General features: G+C 41.0%; 1 protein-coding gene across 3 annotated transcripts in view; it reads left to right on the top strand.

The window, feature by feature from the left end:
• The window catches only part of WDR37 (WD repeat domain 37), a 54,714-nt gene that overhangs the window by 15,734 nt on the left and 19,613 nt on the right, over positions 1-19,367 (top strand). For 2 of the 3 annotated variants that reach the window (XM_063125697.1, XM_063125704.1), the window contains exons 3-10: positions 170-266; positions 1,608-1,703; positions 1,860-1,924; positions 3,576-3,659; positions 13,011-13,146; positions 15,619-15,690; positions 16,533-16,577; positions 19,014-19,090. In XM_063125697.1, coding sequence (XP_062981767.1) covers positions 170-266; positions 1,608-1,703; positions 1,860-1,924; positions 3,576-3,659; positions 13,011-13,146; positions 15,619-15,690; positions 16,533-16,577; positions 19,014-19,090 — 672 coding nt within the window. The remainder of the gene's footprint in view (positions 1-169; positions 267-1,607; positions 1,704-1,859; positions 1,925-3,575; positions 3,660-13,010; positions 13,147-15,618; positions 15,691-16,532; positions 16,578-19,013; positions 19,091-19,367) is intronic. The other variant, XM_063125712.1, reaches the window with a different exon arrangement.

Here is a 19,367-nt window from a genome sequence, read left to right as displayed (position 1 = left end):
ATGTGAATGTTTGAGTTTGAACTCTCTGCTTTGAAATAATGAAAACATGATTTCAAAGTAGGTTTTGTAATCACATAGCAGACTTTTCATAAAATGCCATAACACACAAAAGCAACAACAAAACCCTGTAAAAACTCTTCTATAACTTTAATGTTTTCATCTTTCCTAGGATTCAAAACTGCCATCATCTGTTAGAAATACACTTCTGGAACTTTTTGGCCAAATAGAAAGAGAGTTTGAGAACCTCTACATTGAAAATCTTGAATGTGAGTATGTATTTATGCAACTTGTTAGGAAAAAGATGAAGTTGAAATAAGGTGTCAATAGAATATATTAGATGCAGAATAGTTTTTAAAAGCATTATGTTCCAAATAATTATTTTTACCTCTATTTCCATAAACTGTGATACATTATCAACTCATTATGAACTTTGGGCAGTTATATTTCATTATTGTTTAATCCTGCTTAATTTAAGGACTGTACTGGCATTCTAAACCAGTACTATCTCCCATGCTGTTCAGTACATAGCTCTTTTAAGCTATAGATCCAGAACATTCAGAAATTTGATAATCATGTTGAGTTTTTGATTCCACTAAATAGTGGCTAAACTTCACTATTTTAAGCAGCAGCTGTGTTTCGCCCCTTGTAACAAGCCACCAGTCTGGTCAAAAGGCAGCATAGGAATGTAATAATAAATGTTGAGAAACAAATGTTTGTCATTAAGTTCTATATCAAAGCCTTTGAGGGCTAAATTTGCCTAAAGCTGCACATAATTTTATTGCTTTTAAATTTTCTACTGGTTTTAGGTTGTTAATGGTTTAATACGTTTTTGGCTGTGTACATTATTGTTTTATACTGTTAGATTTTATGCATATGCCGCCCTGAGATCCCAATGATATAGGGTGGGATACAAATGTTTTAATAAATGAATATAAATAAATTTAGAAAAGTTGCCCTCCCCGTGTTCCGAGAAGGGTAGAGGAGGGATTCGGACCGCATTGGCCCTGGCTCCAATGTGTCCATCCTTACCAGCTGTAGCACCAGATTTTCACACATTGGGCAGAAGGTCTGAAGGGGGAACTTACACAGTCCACACAATCAGGAGTCCCGCAAATTGATGTTCCTGATAATGTGGAGAGTCTTTGCATGTGCAGCCAAAAAATTCTCTGAACTGGGATGTTGTAATTTGTTTATTTTTGGACTTGGCAATAACAGACTTTCTAATGCTGGATTCATTGTCTTCTAGATTGGAATGGAATTACGTACAGGAACAAGTTCTTTGGCAAGCAGTGACTTGCTCATTGTGGAAGAGAGATAGCAATCTTACTTTTACTAAGGCTGTTTTGTGTCAGCATTTTCCCTGTAGGAGCGATGATTTTAAAACAAATTCCTCTTAGCAATATTCAATATGCTATTTTCTCGGAGTTTACCTGCTCTCTTGAGATGATTAATTGTTGTAATATACAGGTAACCACAGCCATCCTTTGTAGATGGTATCCTGGAGACTGCCGAGTCAAGGCCTTAGAAATAGAGAAAATATGATGATTTAAACATTGTGATTGAAAGCTTGTTATTTGCATTAACATTAATTTTTATGCTACTGTTAGTACGTAGAGAGATTGATACACTTAATGAGCGCTTAGCAGCTGAAGGCCAAACCATTGATGGAGCTGAACTGAGCAAGGGACAGCTGAAAACAAAAGGTAAGAAGAGAATTGACAAATATGCCTCAGTTAGTTCGCTTTTCGTAACTTAAGCTGGTAATCTATTGGAAGGCTATTTACAGCAATGTTCAAATAAGACAATCAAACAGCTTTTAAAAGTAAACAAACTTCCTTTAAATGTATTTGTCTCAACAGCCAGTCATAGTACCAGCCAGCTCTCTCAGAAATTAAAGACTACTTACAAGGCGTCTACTAGCAAGGTATGAAACACATTGAACATCTATAATACTTACTCACCAGCCTCAGGTACTTTGGGAATTAGTACTGTCTACTTGTAGGCATCCTTAATTAAGTAGAGGCAACTAGAATGCCAGAAGGAGGTTTGTAGCAAGGGCACGCCGTGAGAGGATTTTGTTTGTTTTTGTTTTGAGGCATTAATAGAAAACTAAAATTTGTTTTTAGGAATCCATTGTCATTTATGGGATTAGAACAGGGGTCAAATCCATTTTGCCTATTATTCCTCTTACTTATTGGGCATCGTTTTTTGTGTGATGCCTTTCCAAATGTGGATTCGTTGGACCGGATAGCAAATTTTACTTGCACTTGCCACTAACCTCATTGAATGTGCCCTATCAGTCACATTCCAGCTATAGAGTGTTCTTACCACATGTGAAGAAAATTCATTCACAGGGAAGGATGGTTATACACATTTTTTTCACTTACCTTGTCTTTCAAAAGAAATTAGATGTTCGGTGAAATCCTAAACTTTAGGTGTTATTTAAAATTCCTAGTAACAAATTTCTAGGATTTGGCACCTGACTTTTTTTTTTTTAACTATGACCATCACATGAATTCAGGATTGCTAATCAACTGGGGAGAGGAAAAGCCCTGTCTCTCTCATTCATTCATTCATTCATTCATTCATTCATTCATTCATTCATTCATTCATGCTTTCTGTCTGGTTTCCAGAAAAGATAAGGGCAAGTCCGCCCCATGTTTGTTTATTCATTTAATTGTTACACTTTTAGACTGTCCAATAACCAAAGTTCACAATAACATCACCTCTACAAGATTCTAATTTTCCGTACTACAGACATTAGCCCCCAGAGTTTGAGCCCCACTCCTTGTCTGTCCTCCTGGCACATCCAGGAGTTTGGTTGGTGTTGGCAGCTGTTAGATCAGGGCAATCTCGCCCATGCGATCTCTGCCACCAGGTGCATAGAGGGAGCGGGGAGGGGAGGTGCAGCCTGGGAGGGCCTTAAGGACTCTCAGCACCAGTCTCATGCTAGGGCCTCATCCTCCAACCTGAGGCTGGGTTGAATGCTGCCAATCCATTCCTACACCGAGAGGCAAGCAAGTTGGCAATTTGGGAGGGATTTAAAGCTCAGGCTTGTTGTACCCCTCCTGTGCCCTCTCTGTGTGGGATTTGGGACACCAGTGGGCACATCAGCAGTTGTGGTCTATATGGCACTTAGAAACTTCACTGCAAAACATTTCAGTACAGTTACTCCATTTTTGGCCACTTTTGCTACTGTCCCAAGTTCAAATAAAATAGTGAGAAATGAAGTATAATGCAAATGTGCGGTTTCTATGAGAATTTTAATAAACTGTTGAAATGCTTTAAGATGATAATAATGTGTTTAGAGTGTTCATTTTTAGTTTAAGCAATTCTCATCATTTGCCATTCTACATCGTTCCCACTGTCAATATGCATGTTGTGGGATGGAAATATATCCCCTTTCATTTTTTATTAGTTTACCGTTAATCTATTAAATATGTGGAGCAGAGTGTTCACTTTCTACGTAGTTATTAAAATAATGATGTTTAAAATTAAATGTGTGTCATAAATTGCTGTTGTTGTTTTTAAAAAAGCTAGTGCTGAATACTTATCTCTTCTTACTTGCTGCATAGCGTTCAAATTCTTTCCCAGGCAAATCAGGTGGACCTCGCAACTTCAACGTGGGAAGCTGGGAATTATGGGGTGGAGACTCCTGGGTAACTGCTTTGCTTCCCAGTGTGCCAATTATGCATGCCCAGCTAAACAGTAGTGAGTGGTGGAACATGCAGAATCTCTCATCTTAACCCGTTTTCTTCTATGGATACCGTATCTGTCAACTGTGCCTTCTTGGAGTGCCTTGTGCCACCCAAGTTTAGTCATTTCCTGCTCTTCCTTGTAGATACTAATTAGACACTAAGCCAGAATCAAAGAAAATAGAAGCAGCGTTTCCCCATTACACTCCTTTGTTGTTAACCATTAGTGAGACTGAATTCTACTATTGAGGCACGTAAGGTGGGGCATGATTTCTGCATGGGCACAGCACCTGCAGACAGAGAGGTCTCCATAGAACATAACAGAGCCACCCACCCACCCCATTGCTTATTGCATAGGCACTTAGACCAACCGGCCATTATGGGAATAGGTGGTCTGTGCACGCATGTGCACCCACACAACGCTCGATCAAGAAACGTGAGCTCTGAGGGAGCGGTTTGGTTGGGGATGTAAGAAGCATGCATAGATCTCTCACTTCCCCTGAAGGCCAAGCGCAGTGCCTGCACGCTGGGTCGGGGGAACAAGGCTCTATTATGCCCTGTGGAGATCCCTCTATAGCCTGGTTCAGACAACACACTAAACCATGCTGCTTAACCACAAAATGGTTAAGGAATGCATTCCCTTAACCGTTTTGTGGTTAAGCAGCATGGTTTAGCTTGTTGTCTGAACCAGGCCTATGGGTCTATTTCTTTAATTGCCTTATAAATGTGCACATTCGTTGGAGCGGTTTATTAAACACAATTAACTCCCATCTGGCACTTCAGATATATTGATACTTCAACAGAATTTTGTCATAGGGTGATGAGAATCTATTGAGCAGTCCTTGGAGTAGTAATAGTAGTAAATTATAACAATGACAGAGCCATAAAAGTCAACTAAATTAACTACAGTTGTGAACAGTAGCTTGCAGGCTAAGATCCCAAGAACCATGCAACTATTTCTAGGTATCCAGAGAGGTTTTGGATTTCATGAACAGCAACACCTCCCCTATAGCACAACATGGTAACCCTCATTTGAAACTGAGTGGGGTCTATAAAGCAGTTGTGAAATGCAGGAAATCTGCTGTTCGGAAAAGGAAAAGATCCAAATTCATGCAGATTGCCAGCTTAGGGAAGTCTTTTTTGTTGGCACCTGTATGGTTGCTAAAACTTGAATTGTACTTTCAGAGGCATAACAGAAAGAGGAACAAATCCGCCAGTACAGTAGTATTGAATGTGTTAAGTATCATATGTGGATAACCAAAAGATGGATAGTGAAAATAAACATGAATTGGTGCAAGATGAAAAAAACAAATCTCATGCAAACAAACATGTTTGTTTTAAAAATGAAAGTAATTGTGGATACCAAAGAGAAAGAGTTTGTCTTTGCCTGGATAACACAATTAACTCTTTGATGGATGGAACGAAGCCTTGGTGCAGGCATTGGCAAAGACTGACAAAGATTATGTAGAAACATTTAGGGAAGGTGCTAATACCAATCTGCATTAATGCAGACGAATGACTTCCTTGTTTGTGTTCACAGGGATGGTGTTTCCTTTATTTCACTGCGTAAATGCAGTGTAATCCTCCTTGCTGTTTCCCTACATTTTTTGTTTTGTAGCCTGAAAAAGCATAGCATTGTCAAGTGCTGATAAGGTTCAGCCAATGCTGTACTTCAGAAGATAAGCAGTAAATAATCTATTTCTGAATTAAGCAGAAGGATGTGTAGAAATTAATAGCACCTGCAATGGAAATTTTAGTATTGGTGCTTAATGGCATATGACTATAATTTCCTTGCAGTGTTTGCATAAAGACAGTCAGTAACATTGCACTGATGCAGCAGTGGGCAGGCCCCCTTGTGAAGCCCGTGACTGGTCTAGCAGGTTGGACTGGCTGCTGCTGAAATTTCAAGAGTGGAAGAATACTGATCAGACTTCCATTATCCTTTTTTAAAAAATGTAAGGGGTCCCAAAATGCCAAATGGCACTGAACATGGTATCTGTTTTGGGAGAAAGGTAGGCTGCTGTCTCTGATAATTAAACCAGCCAGCACAAAGGTTTAGAAGATTTAGAAGCAGATGCCACTTAATGACAAAGGAAAAAGACTTAATCTCAAGAGTAATCCCCTAAAGCAGTGGTCTTCAACCGGTGGGTTGCAACCCAAAAGTGGGTCACGAGATCAGTCCAGATGGGTCATGGCAAAGCTGTTACTGCTATGCTGAACAATTATGAAAGTGGGTCCCATGTTGCAAGTTGGGAGTCTGAGGTGGGTCTCGGCTCTGGACCTGTTGAAAACCACTGCCCTAAAGTATAAATGTTGAATTCTTTCAAACTTCATAGGAAGTAGAATCCATAATGGATTCTGTCAGCCTACATAAGTCTGTCATGCTATATTGCCCTCCTGAAACATTGCACTGAGCAGTGTTGTGTGGAATTCTGGAAAGGGAATATTGAAAGCCTAAGTGTGGTCCATGTGTGACGTTCCATCCTAAAACAGCTCCTTCAAAAGCCTCCCCCGCCTGGAGTTAGATGGGATAACTGCAACAATGCTCCTTCATATACTCCTTCTGATATTCAAAGCTCCTTCTGATATTGGCAGCCATTTCCCCCCATCCCTTTCTTGATCTCACCTATTTGCATGATGACAAACCCCATTACTGACAAGCAGCTGCTGTGCATTCCATGCTGTTAAATTTAAAGTCTGCCTAGCAACTAACTAAGTCTCACTTCAGAGAAAGCTGCTCTCATGTGCCATGAGCTTGGGCCAGTTCTGCAGTACTCAAGAACTATCTGTTTTGCTCCACTGACACCTGGGTGGAACATACACAAGCATCAAAAATAAAAGTTAAAAAAAAAGTACTAAATTGATATGCTGAATGGCCAGGGAGAAGGAAACAAACATCTCTGCCCAGGACATGGAGTATTTACTGACAGTGTAGCTGAAGATATAGGCAGGCCACAGGAAGCAGGGGGGGGGGTGTCGAAGAGTCAGTGCAGATGTTATGCCTAAATAGTCTCTCTCGGATGACCTGTCTTTGCCAGGTAAGGTTCAGTTCCAAGGGAGGGGCAGAAAAGGATCCTTTCAAGAGCAAGGAGGGCTTGCTTTGGGGGGGGGATCCTTCTCCTTCGCTCAGTCACTGCTACACTGATGGTGTAGGTGTAGGGAAGTAGTGGGCAGTCTCTGGACAAGGCATAAGAGCCATGCTGGATCAGACGAAAGGGCCAACTAGTCCAGCATTCTGTTCACACAGTGGCTTACCAGCTGTCAACCAGAGACCCACAAGCAGGACATGAATGCAGCAGCACCCTCCAGTAAGGCATACTTACTAGCGAGGCGTTCTGCTCATTATGCACAGGTTTGCAGCCATCCTCAAGGCCCATTTTCTGTTCAGACCCTCTTTTTCTTGGGCTTCATTTTAGTAACCAGATTTTAAAAGAATTCTTGCTTTTCTAGCAAGACAAAATTATGTCCACATCAGTAATAGATTTGTAGAATTCCACAGAGTGAGCCTGAGGGGGTCTCCTGCTGAAAATAAATATAGCCAACGTGGTAGAAGGAATTGAGGTAAATGTCAGTTTTCCACCCTTGTGAGGTTTGGCATTGACTGCTTTTGCGTCTTAGAATTCAAAATTTAGGGAAATTCTTCAAATTTCTCAGGAAACTAAAGAAATATTCCCAGAATTCAGTTCCTTCCTTGAGGTGACTTGTAGGCCCGAGAGCCTGCAAGTTGGATTCTTCGCTTATTAACAGTTGAGAGGTATGCAACTCCTATTGCTGTAATTTATTCTACTGTTCCACTTCTCATATATAACTTCATTTTGTTTGAAGACATTTATTAAATCTGACAACTGAATTTTAATATTGCCTTGAAAATTTATGATTAATTCCACTCTGTGGTTCAATACTAATCTCTACCTAGTTCTGCAAGAATTAACCTGTTTCCTTTTCAATGCATCCATAGTAATTATTGCTTCTACTTGCTTTGAAACAATTCTGCTCATTAACTACTTAATTATGATTTCATCTAGGTCTCATTTCATCATTATAAAGATTAACAAAGAGAAAAAATGGAATAGTTTCACTTTCTACACTATTGCAGGTTTCTTCTAGTCCTTCAATTCCTTTTAAAAAAACATTTAATTTAATACATTGATAGAACACCTTGTCTTCTCTCTCTTTTTTTTTATCATTCAACATTTCTACGACCTTGTTTGTAATACCTGAATTGGATATAATTGAATTTTTTTCTATGTTTGCTTACGAGACAGTACATGTTGCATTCAGGATTTTGGCTTAACTAGGCTTTGATTATAAAACACTTTATATACCTGCTTCTAATTCTAAGGATGACTCCAAAATTCTTAATACAACTTTTTAATTAAAGTTGGGTATACGCCTAGCCCCTCCCTTCATGTCTTTTAATTCTTTTTGTGGCAACACTAAACACTTCTGTTTCAACTGCTGTTGAAGTGGAACCTAAATTTCCTGTTGTCAACATACATTGATATTGTTTAAGGCCAATTCATACATTATACTGCAACAAGCCTTCGTTTACCATCGTGTCTACGGGTTTTATCCAGACTTAACTGTAGATAGAATAGTTTCATTGAAATCCATGGGACTTCAGTTAGTCATGACATGATTTTAATGAGTCTACTGTAAGTATGACTAAGTCTGATTCTACCCCTATATTTGATAGGATATTCTTACCCCAACTCTCTGTGTATATTAACATAATACACATGTTTTCAAATGCTTGTTAAATTTTATTCTTTATTTAAAAACGCTCATAGGAATATACCTAAAATCATTGTGTGAAAAGATCTATTTACTCTCCCCCACCCTTCATTGTCTCTTAATTTGGAATGGCTCTTAGGACTGCTTCCTAAACTAGGGCTTCTAAGACATGGGGGTGCTCTTGCAAATTACTCCAATGCCTTATGGCAAAACACTGAGCACATTTATTTTTTTTTGGCTGAAACTTGCATGTAATCTGAGCATTTGTTTCGGAAACCTTTGTATGCAGAGAATCTGGGAGTGGCTCAGCATAGCAGTGCCATTTGACGTTAATATGTGAATAATTTGTGAACCGCCCAGAGAGCTTCGGCTATTGGGTGGTATAAAAAAATGTAAATAAATAAATAAATAAGCAAAAGTATATATGACCCCCTAAGCTATGGGAATGGCATATTAGGAGCATTATTGTGAGTTAAACTACTAGTCCTTATCCTTTTCAGACGTAAGACCTGATATTGACCCTAATCTACAACATGGTGCTCAGTAGCCACATTGAGTGCTATTTTTTTTTTTGGTAGAAAAGGGGTTACAAATCATATAAATAAATGTCAAAAAGATTTTCAGGTGGCATTCCTACAAAATCATTAGTTTTAAGGTGCAAGAGAGTTCAGTACTAGAATCAGTGATCCAGCTCTATAAATACCCTCGCCAGAAGTCTTGACTGGGTCCCCATTCGACTCCTAACTCTGCTTCATCTAAAGCTCCCTTCCCCGTATAACACCAAGAGCTCCGTTAACTAGGAACCCTGAAATTTGATATCACCTCATGGCCTATGCCAAAGTGTGGGGTAATTCTGTGTGCTTTTGTGCTATAAATCCAGAGTTTTGTGCTGCCTCCTAGAAGTACGTGCTGAGATATCCAGTTGGGGGACATGTTTGTATTCACTCAAAAAACTTGTGATCTTTTTGTACACTCAGCTTTACCATCATACATTGTCAGATTATGACTTCTTAATGAAGTCTTGCTATTCGTTGTTTATAAAAAAAGAAATTTCCTGACAAAAACTGTTTCCCCCCCTTATTATCTTTTTCCCGGTGTTTGTAGCCCATAGTTCCTTAATTCATGATTTTGCTGAGCTTAGTTAGCTGCACTACCTGCCATACTTTACTAATCTGCTCGTTGCAAGTTCAACCAATAGTCCCCCCCCCCCAATCCCCAGTTCTTAGTGGTGACGAGTTTAGCAGCTGTCAGTACATTAGAAATAATTGCTCAGCTCAGAACTTTGCCATTGGGTTTAAGAGAAAAACAGACTTTGGTGTGTGTTAAATAAGACCCCTAGTTAGATATGTTATTACATACGAAGAGGTTGCAGTGCAAAGCTAGCATAAGACCTTGTCATCAGTTTTGAAAAGAGATGACAGTTTATTTATTAAAACATTTATATCTCGCCCTATATCACAGGGATTTCACGGCGACGTAGAGATAAAGCCATACATATAAAATAGAACAATAAATACACAATTCTAAAACAAATTAAACCATTAACATGTTAAAACCAATATGAAATTTTAAAACGGTAAAAGCCAATTAAAACAAGACATTGCGCAGGCTGATGGATTTAGCCATCAAAGGCTGTGTTAAAAAGCCATGTCTTAACCTGGCGTTGAAATGAAGCCAGTGTTGGTGCCAGTCGGGCCTCCAGTGGGAGGGCATTCCACAGCCGGGGTGCCACAACAGAAAGCCCTCCCCCACGTCCCACAGTAGCTTATATCTTGCGTTGGTGGGGCACGGAGAAGGGCCCCTCCGACAGATCTCAGGTCTCGGGCAGGCAGATATAGGGAGAGAAGGTCCCTTAAGTATCAAGGTCTCACGCCGTTTAGGGCTTTAAATGTCATTACCAACACCTTGAATTCCGACCAGAAATGTATTGGCAGCCAGTTCAGTTCCTTTAAGACCAGTGTTATATGGTCTCTATGAGATGTTCCAGTTAACAATCGAGTTGTTGAATTTTGCACTAGCTGCAACTTCTGAGTCTTCAAGGGCCCGTCTTCAGCTGGACCCGACCCTAAATGCATCTGTTGCACACTTGTGGATGATGGCACAAAGCTTTGTCATGGGTTTTGAATGAATACAACCATCTTGGGGTTTTGGGGGTGTTAACTGATTGGGTATGCCAGTACACACTAGGAGATAGTGACCCAAAACTTTGGCATAGGTTTTGAGGGGTCACAAAATGTTGGGGTCCACAGTTAACAGTGCTCTCAGTGAGTACCTTCCCAAATCCTCTTGCATGCCCAAACAGCTGCCTCTCCTCCTGTTCCGTCAGTCTAAATATCTTCTGTTATCCAGGTCTTCTCCAACCCTTTCCCCACTCCTTAGCTACATATACAAGCACATTCTGAATTCCGCACTCTCCCAACTCCCTGAAGCCTGAACAGAAGATGTAAATGGAATGCAGAAGCGGCTGATGCTTTGGCATGCAGGAGCAGCCACTGACAGGGCCTTGCTTCGTAGCTCTGAATAGGGTCGAGCAGCACGTGTGGAATGTTGTTGGGGTGCTGCAGGCCATACTGAGAACCTTTTAACGGGCCATGTCACAGCCTTGACCCATCCTCTTATTCACCCATTTGAAAGATTTTTAACTCGCCTTTCAGGGTGCACTGCCCTCCCATGGTGCTTTACAATATTATAAAAAGATTAACATACAGTTTACAATTAAACTCTTTCTCGCACCCACCTAGCAGTACCAGCAGCTAATGGTTTTAAGCACTAAATGTAGACTGGAGTAAATGTGTCTTCAGAGGTTTCTTTTAACTTATTTATTTGCAAAATTTGTATACTGCTCCACATTTAAGACAGATCCCTGAGTGCTGAATATAAGGGTAAAACAATAAAAAAGATTAAAACGCCATATTAAAATTGTTCCTTTTAAAATAGAGTTCCCAGGAAGCCAGTAGTGACGAGGCCATACAAATTTCCCTGGGGTGGGGGGCGGGGAAGCTCCAAAGGTGTGGAGCCACCACTGAGAAAGCCCTATCTCTACTATCCGCCATCCTAATGGCTCTTGCTGTGGGTCAGAGAGTAAGACCTCTGAGGCTGATCTTGAGGCTTGGGCAGGCTGTCAGGTAGTTTAGGGCTGGGATAGGCAGCTTGTTGACTTTCAGAAGGTTTTGGCCTACAAAACAATGCTGATGGGACTCATAGGTCCTGAAAATATGTGCTACCTCCAGTTGCAGAGGCAGTAAGCCTATGTACACTAGTTGCTGGGGAGCATGGGTGGGAGGGTGCTGTTGCACGTATGTCCTGGTTGTGGGATCCTGGTCAGCAGCTGCTGTGAGAACAGAATGCTGCCCTGGATGGACCCTTGGTCTGATGCAGCATGGCTCTTCTTATGTTCTTAGGCCAAAATATTGCGAGGGCCACAAATTCCTCATCCCTGATTTAGGGGTTTGAAGGACAAAACCTGCACCAGAAACTAACAGGCAGCCAATGTAAGCAAATACAGAACGCATTCTTAGTGCTGTCTCTAGGTCAATCCACTTACAGATCTTGTAAGCTATCAATTAAAGGCAAATAATATAATGCTGAAAAATAATTTCTTCTGGCTTCAGTAATTTAATATGTTTATCTGTGGACACTTGCCAGGTCCTGGACAGCAAATATTTTTGTTCATGACTTTCTTCCTTCTATTCTTCCTCCCATTGATTTGGTGACCCAGCATTTGTCAAAAACAGTACACGTAAGCCTGTGTATTAGAACATAGCTTCTTTATTGCAAACATTAGCACCAAGGCTCTTTGCCCTCAGGGAGAATTCTGAAAACAAGGCAAACTTCTGCTTCCTTTTTCATGTCCCGTTTTTTTTTTTTTTAAAGTAACAGTTGCAATTTGAGGACCTTTCCTCCCCATTTTTCTCCAAAGGCATTTAATTAGAGCAGGCAAGTAAAGTGATTCATTACTGGTTTTAAAGCCTTCATTAACGTTTTTATATTTCTCTTGTATTATTATAATAATTATTATTATTTATTCATTTTTCTACTATTTCTTGAAAAGAATGTTTCATTGTCATGCAAAAGGAATTGGCCTGTGCTTCCAGGTTAATTGTTATTTTCAGTGTACTCTAGTTGTAATGTTTTGCCCTTTCCACATTGCTCTGAGCTTCGGATTTCTACGCAACTCTTTTTCCTTCTCCCACATTTTTGATTAGCTGTATTTAATAAACAGACTTGTATGGCACATGCAATACATTGTAGGCTGAAGAAAAGGCTAAGTGATCCTCAGATTATACCCACCTGTTTATCAGGAGAGGGGAAGGGAAAATCTGAGCGTTTGCTGCATTATGGTCTCCTAAAATGCTCACATTGGGCCAAATTCGCTCTGCCGCATAGTACCCTGTCCTGACTTCACATAGGACAAATTTGGTCCCATTATTTTTAGGAGAGAACATCCTAGAGCTTATGCATCCATTAAACCGTGCTACAGTTAATGTTTCAATGGCTTCTGTGTTGTGTGTTGGATGGGTGGGTTAGTAAAGAATTGTACGCCTGCACTTGTATCTCAGATCTGCCTCTTGATCTCTTTAGATCGTGTCCAGTTTCAAAACAACAACATCTAGAGCAATCTGTCAGCTGGTGAAAGAGTATATTGGTCATCGGGATGGGATTTGGGATGTCAGTGTTACGAAAACGCAGCCAGTGGTGCTGGGCACTGCATCCGCTGGTAATCTTATCTCTTGTCTCCACTGCGATTTATGATGTCTGTTCTTAAGGGTTATGCTAGACTGCACACGGCTTGCTAGTGGCCTATGTTTTTGGCTCCTAGCCCTCTCAGGGCCAGATGGGAAACAGCTCGCTTCGAACGGAGAGGATGTTTAAAGACTGCTGGGGCATCTTCTCATTTTGTTCTTGGTGGGGTGCATGTTGGAGACTTCAGCCTGGGGGTCTGCATCTTCACGATGGCAGCATTGTGGAGGCTGTGTGTGTATATGTGTGGACATGTGCACACACGCTCACCCCCAAGCATCTGAGCTGGATAGAGTCCACCAGACTGCAGAAGTCGGTCATTGTTGTTCTAAACGATTCATGCTTTCATACTAGTACTAGGTTCTTGCATACACCATTGCCCAGATGGATCCATGCACATGCTCCCATTTTATGGTTTTGAGCCACAATGATTCTTTCCTGTTTTTCCATGCACCCCTCTAAACATGGACTCTTACTGAAGGAAACGTATTCCACAATTCCTGAATTTTGGATACTATTTTGTCTACTTTGACAAAACTCCAGTTCTTGCTTATGAGCTAGATAGGCTGTAATCTCAAAGTACTTAGGTTAGAGGTCAGGTACCTAACCAGATCTGTCCACTTGCCTTAAGTACCTATAGCAGGCCTTTGGAGAATAATCTGGCCCTCCATCTATGTTAATGTCTTATAATTTTGTTGTGTATTTTAAACGTTTATATTCCCACCCCAATTATGTTTTAAACTTTGTAAGGCTGCCTTGAGGCCCAGCAAAAGGTGGGATGTAAATAAATGTAATATAATAATAATAACAACAATAACAATAATAACAATAACAACAACAACTTTTGTTGCTTGAGCGAATAGCTGTCTCAGCTAAAAACAAAAACTGTAGTTAACCTCTTAACTCTTATGATGCACATTAAGGAAAATTGATGTCTTAACAGTTAAGAAGGAACCTGGTATTACATTATAGTAGCTAAGCCCTAACTCAAATCCTGGATTTCTGTTGTTGCATTTTCATCTTTTTTCAAGATTTTCTTTTACCTCTTTTTCTTTGTCTACCAATCTAGCAACCTAAACACCAAACTTAGAAATATATTTGAACATGTATTACAAACATTCCTTTTATATCTTAAGTTAAGCTATTTCCATAACTTTGTTAGGACACGTCTTATTTTTGGCCTCACAATAATCACCCGGAGACTGAAATATGCTGATAATTGTTTAAACAGGGGGCAGTTAATTTTATATATAAGAGCAATATAACTTTGAAAAAAAAGGATTCTCCCTCTGATTAAAATAAGAAGTCTGAGATACATTAGCACCATCTACTGGACATCAAAGAGAGCAGGAGGCCATGATGCGGAGAAATGAAAAGCCAGCACATAGGGTGGTATCTAATTGATCCATCCTATCAAGTGGGAGATTCCCCCCAACCCCCTTACAGACCCTCACCCGCCCACAAAATCTGTTTCGGAGGCCAGTTCCACATGTATCCTCATTACGCAACTACAATATCATATGGTGATTTGCATATGTGAACCAGCCTTCGCAGGTTAAAACAGCACAGAGAAATTTGAGCGCCTCAAACCTGATGCTTTTCAGTGGAGTCATTTCAGAATTCCCCTGAATAATAAAGTTATGAGAAATCGAGTGAAGTTCATGCATGTATGAACCAGCTTGAAGTAATGAAGTCCATGCAGTGATGAAATTTCCTTCCTAGTGCAAGCCATGGGGTGTGGGGGAGAGGTGTATGAATCCTCTGACAGGGTCACAAAGGAGAGAAACATGTTCTCAGGATGCAAATTAGTTTATTCACCAGAAGCACAACACATTTCAGCTTGTTTCTTATTCTGAAGCCTTCTTCAGGGGGCTGTAAACAATAATAAAATACAAACAAGGCAGCACATATGATAAAACTTAACACATTGCCACAGGGGCCTATGCCAATATATTAAAGTTTAAAAGCCTTGTAATTCTGACATAGTTGCACCAGGGCCTATGCACATGTATTGATATTGAAAATCTTACAGATCTGGCATATTGCAGAAGTTTAACAAGCAAATCCCTACTTTCTAGAAAGAAATGTCTGCAGGGTTCCTTCCAGCAAAAAGATTGTCTCCTGTATGCATCTACAGGTGACTGGAAAAAGTGCCTTTCAGAATGTGTCTCATAGTGTTAGTCTATTTTTCTCTCCTTTGTGACCTGCTTTGGTTGCTCACCTCCTTCTGTTTTTTTGAATCCTCTGAGAGGCATTTTCTTTGACTTGAAATTGTATGTACAACTTCCATCTCCCATTGTCAAGCTCAGCCTACATAGGAAGAGGTTGCTATTCTTGGTCTAGCTGGTGGTTGCATGTATTGCTGTCAGACCCTGACTTGCAGTATGTAAATTAAAACAGGGACCTGTTGAAATATACTTTACATTTCTCTCTTTTTTAATTCTGACAGATCACACTGCTTTGCTGTGGAGTATAGAAACCGGAAAGTGCCTTGTCAAATATGTTGGGCATGCTGGATCAGGTAAGAAAAAAATCCCCGTCAGAAAAATACTTTTTATGTTTCTTATAATGGCACATTTGATGGACAGTAAATCATTAGACAAACTTTAGAAAAGTTCTCTTTGTATGCAAAACACGCTTTGATGAAAGGAAAGCGTATTGCAAAACATTTGGATACAGCATCTCTAATATGCACATTTTTATAAAGTGCACACAAGAAGTAACAAAGTGCAATATACACTGAGCCAGTGTGGTGTAGTGGTTAAAGGGTTGGACAGGGAGTCAGGAGTTCCGGGTTCTAGACCCCACTTGGCCATGGAAACCCACCAGGTGACTTTGGGCCAGTCACAGCCTCTCAGCCCAACCTACCTCACAGGGTTGTTGTTGTGAGGATAGAAATGGAGAGGAGGTGGTTTATGTATGCCCCCCTTGGGTTCCTTGGAGGAAAAAAGGTGGGATATAAATGCAATAAATAAATACATAAATAAATATTAATTTGCAAAATAAGCTTTCAGATTTCTTGATAGCTGTGTTGCTAAGAAGATAGCAATTGTCTTAAAGTTCTCTGTCATTGGAGCCATTCTATGCATTACACAGACTGAGGTGGTAGAATTCTAGACTGTTTTGCTTCAGACTGAAGGTGGGGATACCGGGCTTTTGAATGCATCATCTAAAAAAGCCCACTGCTTGTAGTGAACTAGTTTCCCCACCTGATGCACTTGAATAATTACATGCATGTTCTATGATGAGCTGCGAAGTGTCATCTGAATCTGGTCACAGAGTTCAATTGTATGTGAACTGCAGTAAGGCTTTCTTGTGGATTGATTGACCTAATGATTCTTTGTTGTGTGTTTTTCAACAAAGTAAACTCAATAAAGTTCCATCCAGCAGAACAAGTGGCTCTAACAGGTAGGTAATTATTTTGTGCTCACACAATAATGTTTATAAGATACCTGGGAAGAAATGTGACCCTTACTTTCCATTGTTTAATGTGTGTGTGTTGCTGAATAATTTGATAGCTTGTCATTTCTGTCAAGTTCTAATTTACAGGAATATAGAAAGCTGTCATACACTGTCAGACTATTAAAAACATAATGGCCCTTCTTGATCCGACTAAAGAGCTGTCTAGTCTAGCAACCCTGTTTCCCACAGTGACCTATGGGAAGCCACCTGGTGATCATTGGTTATTGGGTGAATTAGAAATGTAAGAAATAATAAACAAGCCCAAGAACAGGACACGCAGGCAATACCTTCTCTCACTGTTGTTCTCTAGCTACTGATGTACAAAGGCATGCAGTCTCTGATCCTGCAGGTAACATATAGCCATCATGACTAGCAGCCATGGATCGCCTTAGTTTCAGTTACTCTGTCTAATCTCCCTTTGAAGCTGGTGGTCTTCACCACACTTTCTGGCAGTGAATCCCATGGTGTAACTATGTGCTGTGTGACGAAGTACTTTGGTCTGTTCTGAAGGTACCACCGTCTACTGTCACTCTTGCTCAGTATTGTTTACACTGGGGATAGGGAACCTCTGGCTCGAGGGCCACTTTGGCCTACCAAGCCAGCCCATCCACTTTGTGGGAGACGAAAAACCCCACCCCCTCAGAAGGGAGAGAAGCAGGGGAGACACTAAACCTCAGCTCCGTCAGTTTGCTCCTCCTCCACATTCTCTGCATGGGCAAAGCGATGGAGGACGGATGCAAGGCGATGGATGAACCCACTTCGCTCCTGTGTTCCCCCACACAGGTTACATGAAGGAGGAGTGAAGCTGGCAGCTCAGTGGGCTTTGCTCCACCTGGGCTTTCCCTAGCCAAGAAAAACCCAGGCAAAACAAAGTTGGCTCCTTCACCGAGGTGCCAGCTGGAAGAGCTTCAGCCAGGGACCTGATGCTGTCGCAGATGGGGCACCTTCCCCCGTAATGTCAACTGGCCTGTGGGGCTAATTGAGGAGGCAATCTGGCCCCTAAAGCCAAAATGGTTTCACACCCCTGGTTTACACTGAGTGCCAGCAATGGCTCTCCATGGTTCCAGGCAAGATTCTGTCCTAGCCCTACTTGGAGATGCCAGGGATTGAACCTGGGACTTATGCATGCGGCTCTACCATTCCTGCTGGACATCAGAAAAAACTTCCTGACTGTTAGAGCAGTACGACAGTGGAACCAGTTACCTAGGGAGGTTAAAGCACCCCTGACAGATGGTTGTCCAGCTGCCTCTTGAAGGCCTCTAGTGTGGGAGAGCCCACAACCTCCCTAGGTAACTGGTTCCACTGTCGTACTGCTCTAACAGTCAGGAAGTTTTTTCTGATGTCCAGCAGGAATGGTAGAGCCGCATGCATAAGTCCCCTTCCAACTCTGCTATTCTATGATTCTATGAACTAAGGCCACTTCCCCCTTTCCTTGCCGCTCTGTTGTATTTGGCATCTGGCTTGGTTTCTCTATGGCTTGGCTATATGTATTTAAATGCCCCCGTGTGTGAAAGATGGGGCCATTCCAGCTTTATCAGTAGACTTGAGAAAAACTAACCTTTCGTGAAAAAGGGTGCAGAATTTTTTAAAAATCGTTTGATTTTGAGAAATTGCGATACTCTACGTTTATATTTTGGCATTTATAGTTCATCCCCTGTCCCTAGGAGCCGTCATAGTTGTGAGAATGTTTTTAAAGTATTATTCTGGGGCTGGGGTGCAGATAAGGAATGCCAGCAGCTTTCCAGAACTTGCAGTCCTAGGCAAAGCTTAATGTGCGCATTGGTAGCGAGAAGGGATGAATATCCTTATGGGATGTTTGCATTATTTTTATGAATGGCTCGATATTAAAGCATATTTTAATATGCGGAGAGTATGTGTAGAGCTTCTGATTCCACTTCACCTAATTGAACATTGTAGAGCATCCAAATAATGAGCCATTTAATTAAGGCTGAACATGAACTAGCAGTATTTGTTAAAAAGTAACGTATGTAGTTTAGTCGAACTGGTGAAAATGATAACGGCCAGGATTCTGATAGCACATTCCCAATTCTCTAAAATGGGGCTTGAAAGTCTCTTGGGACGGGTGTAAGCGCTTCCTCTCCAAGACTTCCCTGTTCCCTTAAATCACATCCAATTTGGCAAACTGGTTTCATTGTTCCCTCCAAGCCAGAATCAAACTGTGGTTTGAAATACTGGGCTCTAGAAATCACTTAAACGCTTTGTTTGTTTGCATGTCATAGTAAACAGGGAAGGGCTGCAGAAGAGGGAGCTGCTTAGCTTGTCTCTCGTTCCCAATCTTTCATAGCCTAGTTTGTGGGGGATCCGGAATGTGACTTCTGAATTGCCTTCTGTTTTTCTTATTCTGTCTAATTTGCTCCGCAGCTTCTGGAGACCAGACAGCTCATATCTGGAGGTTTATGGTGCAGCTGCCCACACCTCAGCCTACCGCAGACTGCAATGTAAGTGATGAACTCCAGAGTGAGGTTCTGGTTACTGAGGATGGTTTTTATGCTGCATTTATCTTAGCAATTGGCCTAATTGAGAAAAATGCACCATTTGAGATTATTTTTACTGCTTGATATTTTGCTGATTTGTCTTTTTCGTAAGTACCCCACGTGCTTTCCAAGTCCTAGCTTAGGTGCAACTGTGCCATAAAGTCCATCAGCCTTATTCTGTGGTTCTCATACGGCTGCTATTATTAGCTCAAGTGGAAGCTCATCAGTATATGATCTTCGC

Source organism: Elgaria multicarinata, chromosome 1, assembly GCF_023053635.1.
Source record: "Elgaria multicarinata webbii isolate HBS135686 ecotype San Diego chromosome 1, rElgMul1.1.pri, whole genome shotgun sequence".
Lineage (NCBI taxonomy): Eukaryota > Metazoa > Chordata > Lepidosauria > Squamata > Anguidae > Elgaria > Elgaria multicarinata.
Note: the sequence above shows the minus strand (reverse complement) of the source record. Positions and strands in the feature narration are given on the sequence as shown.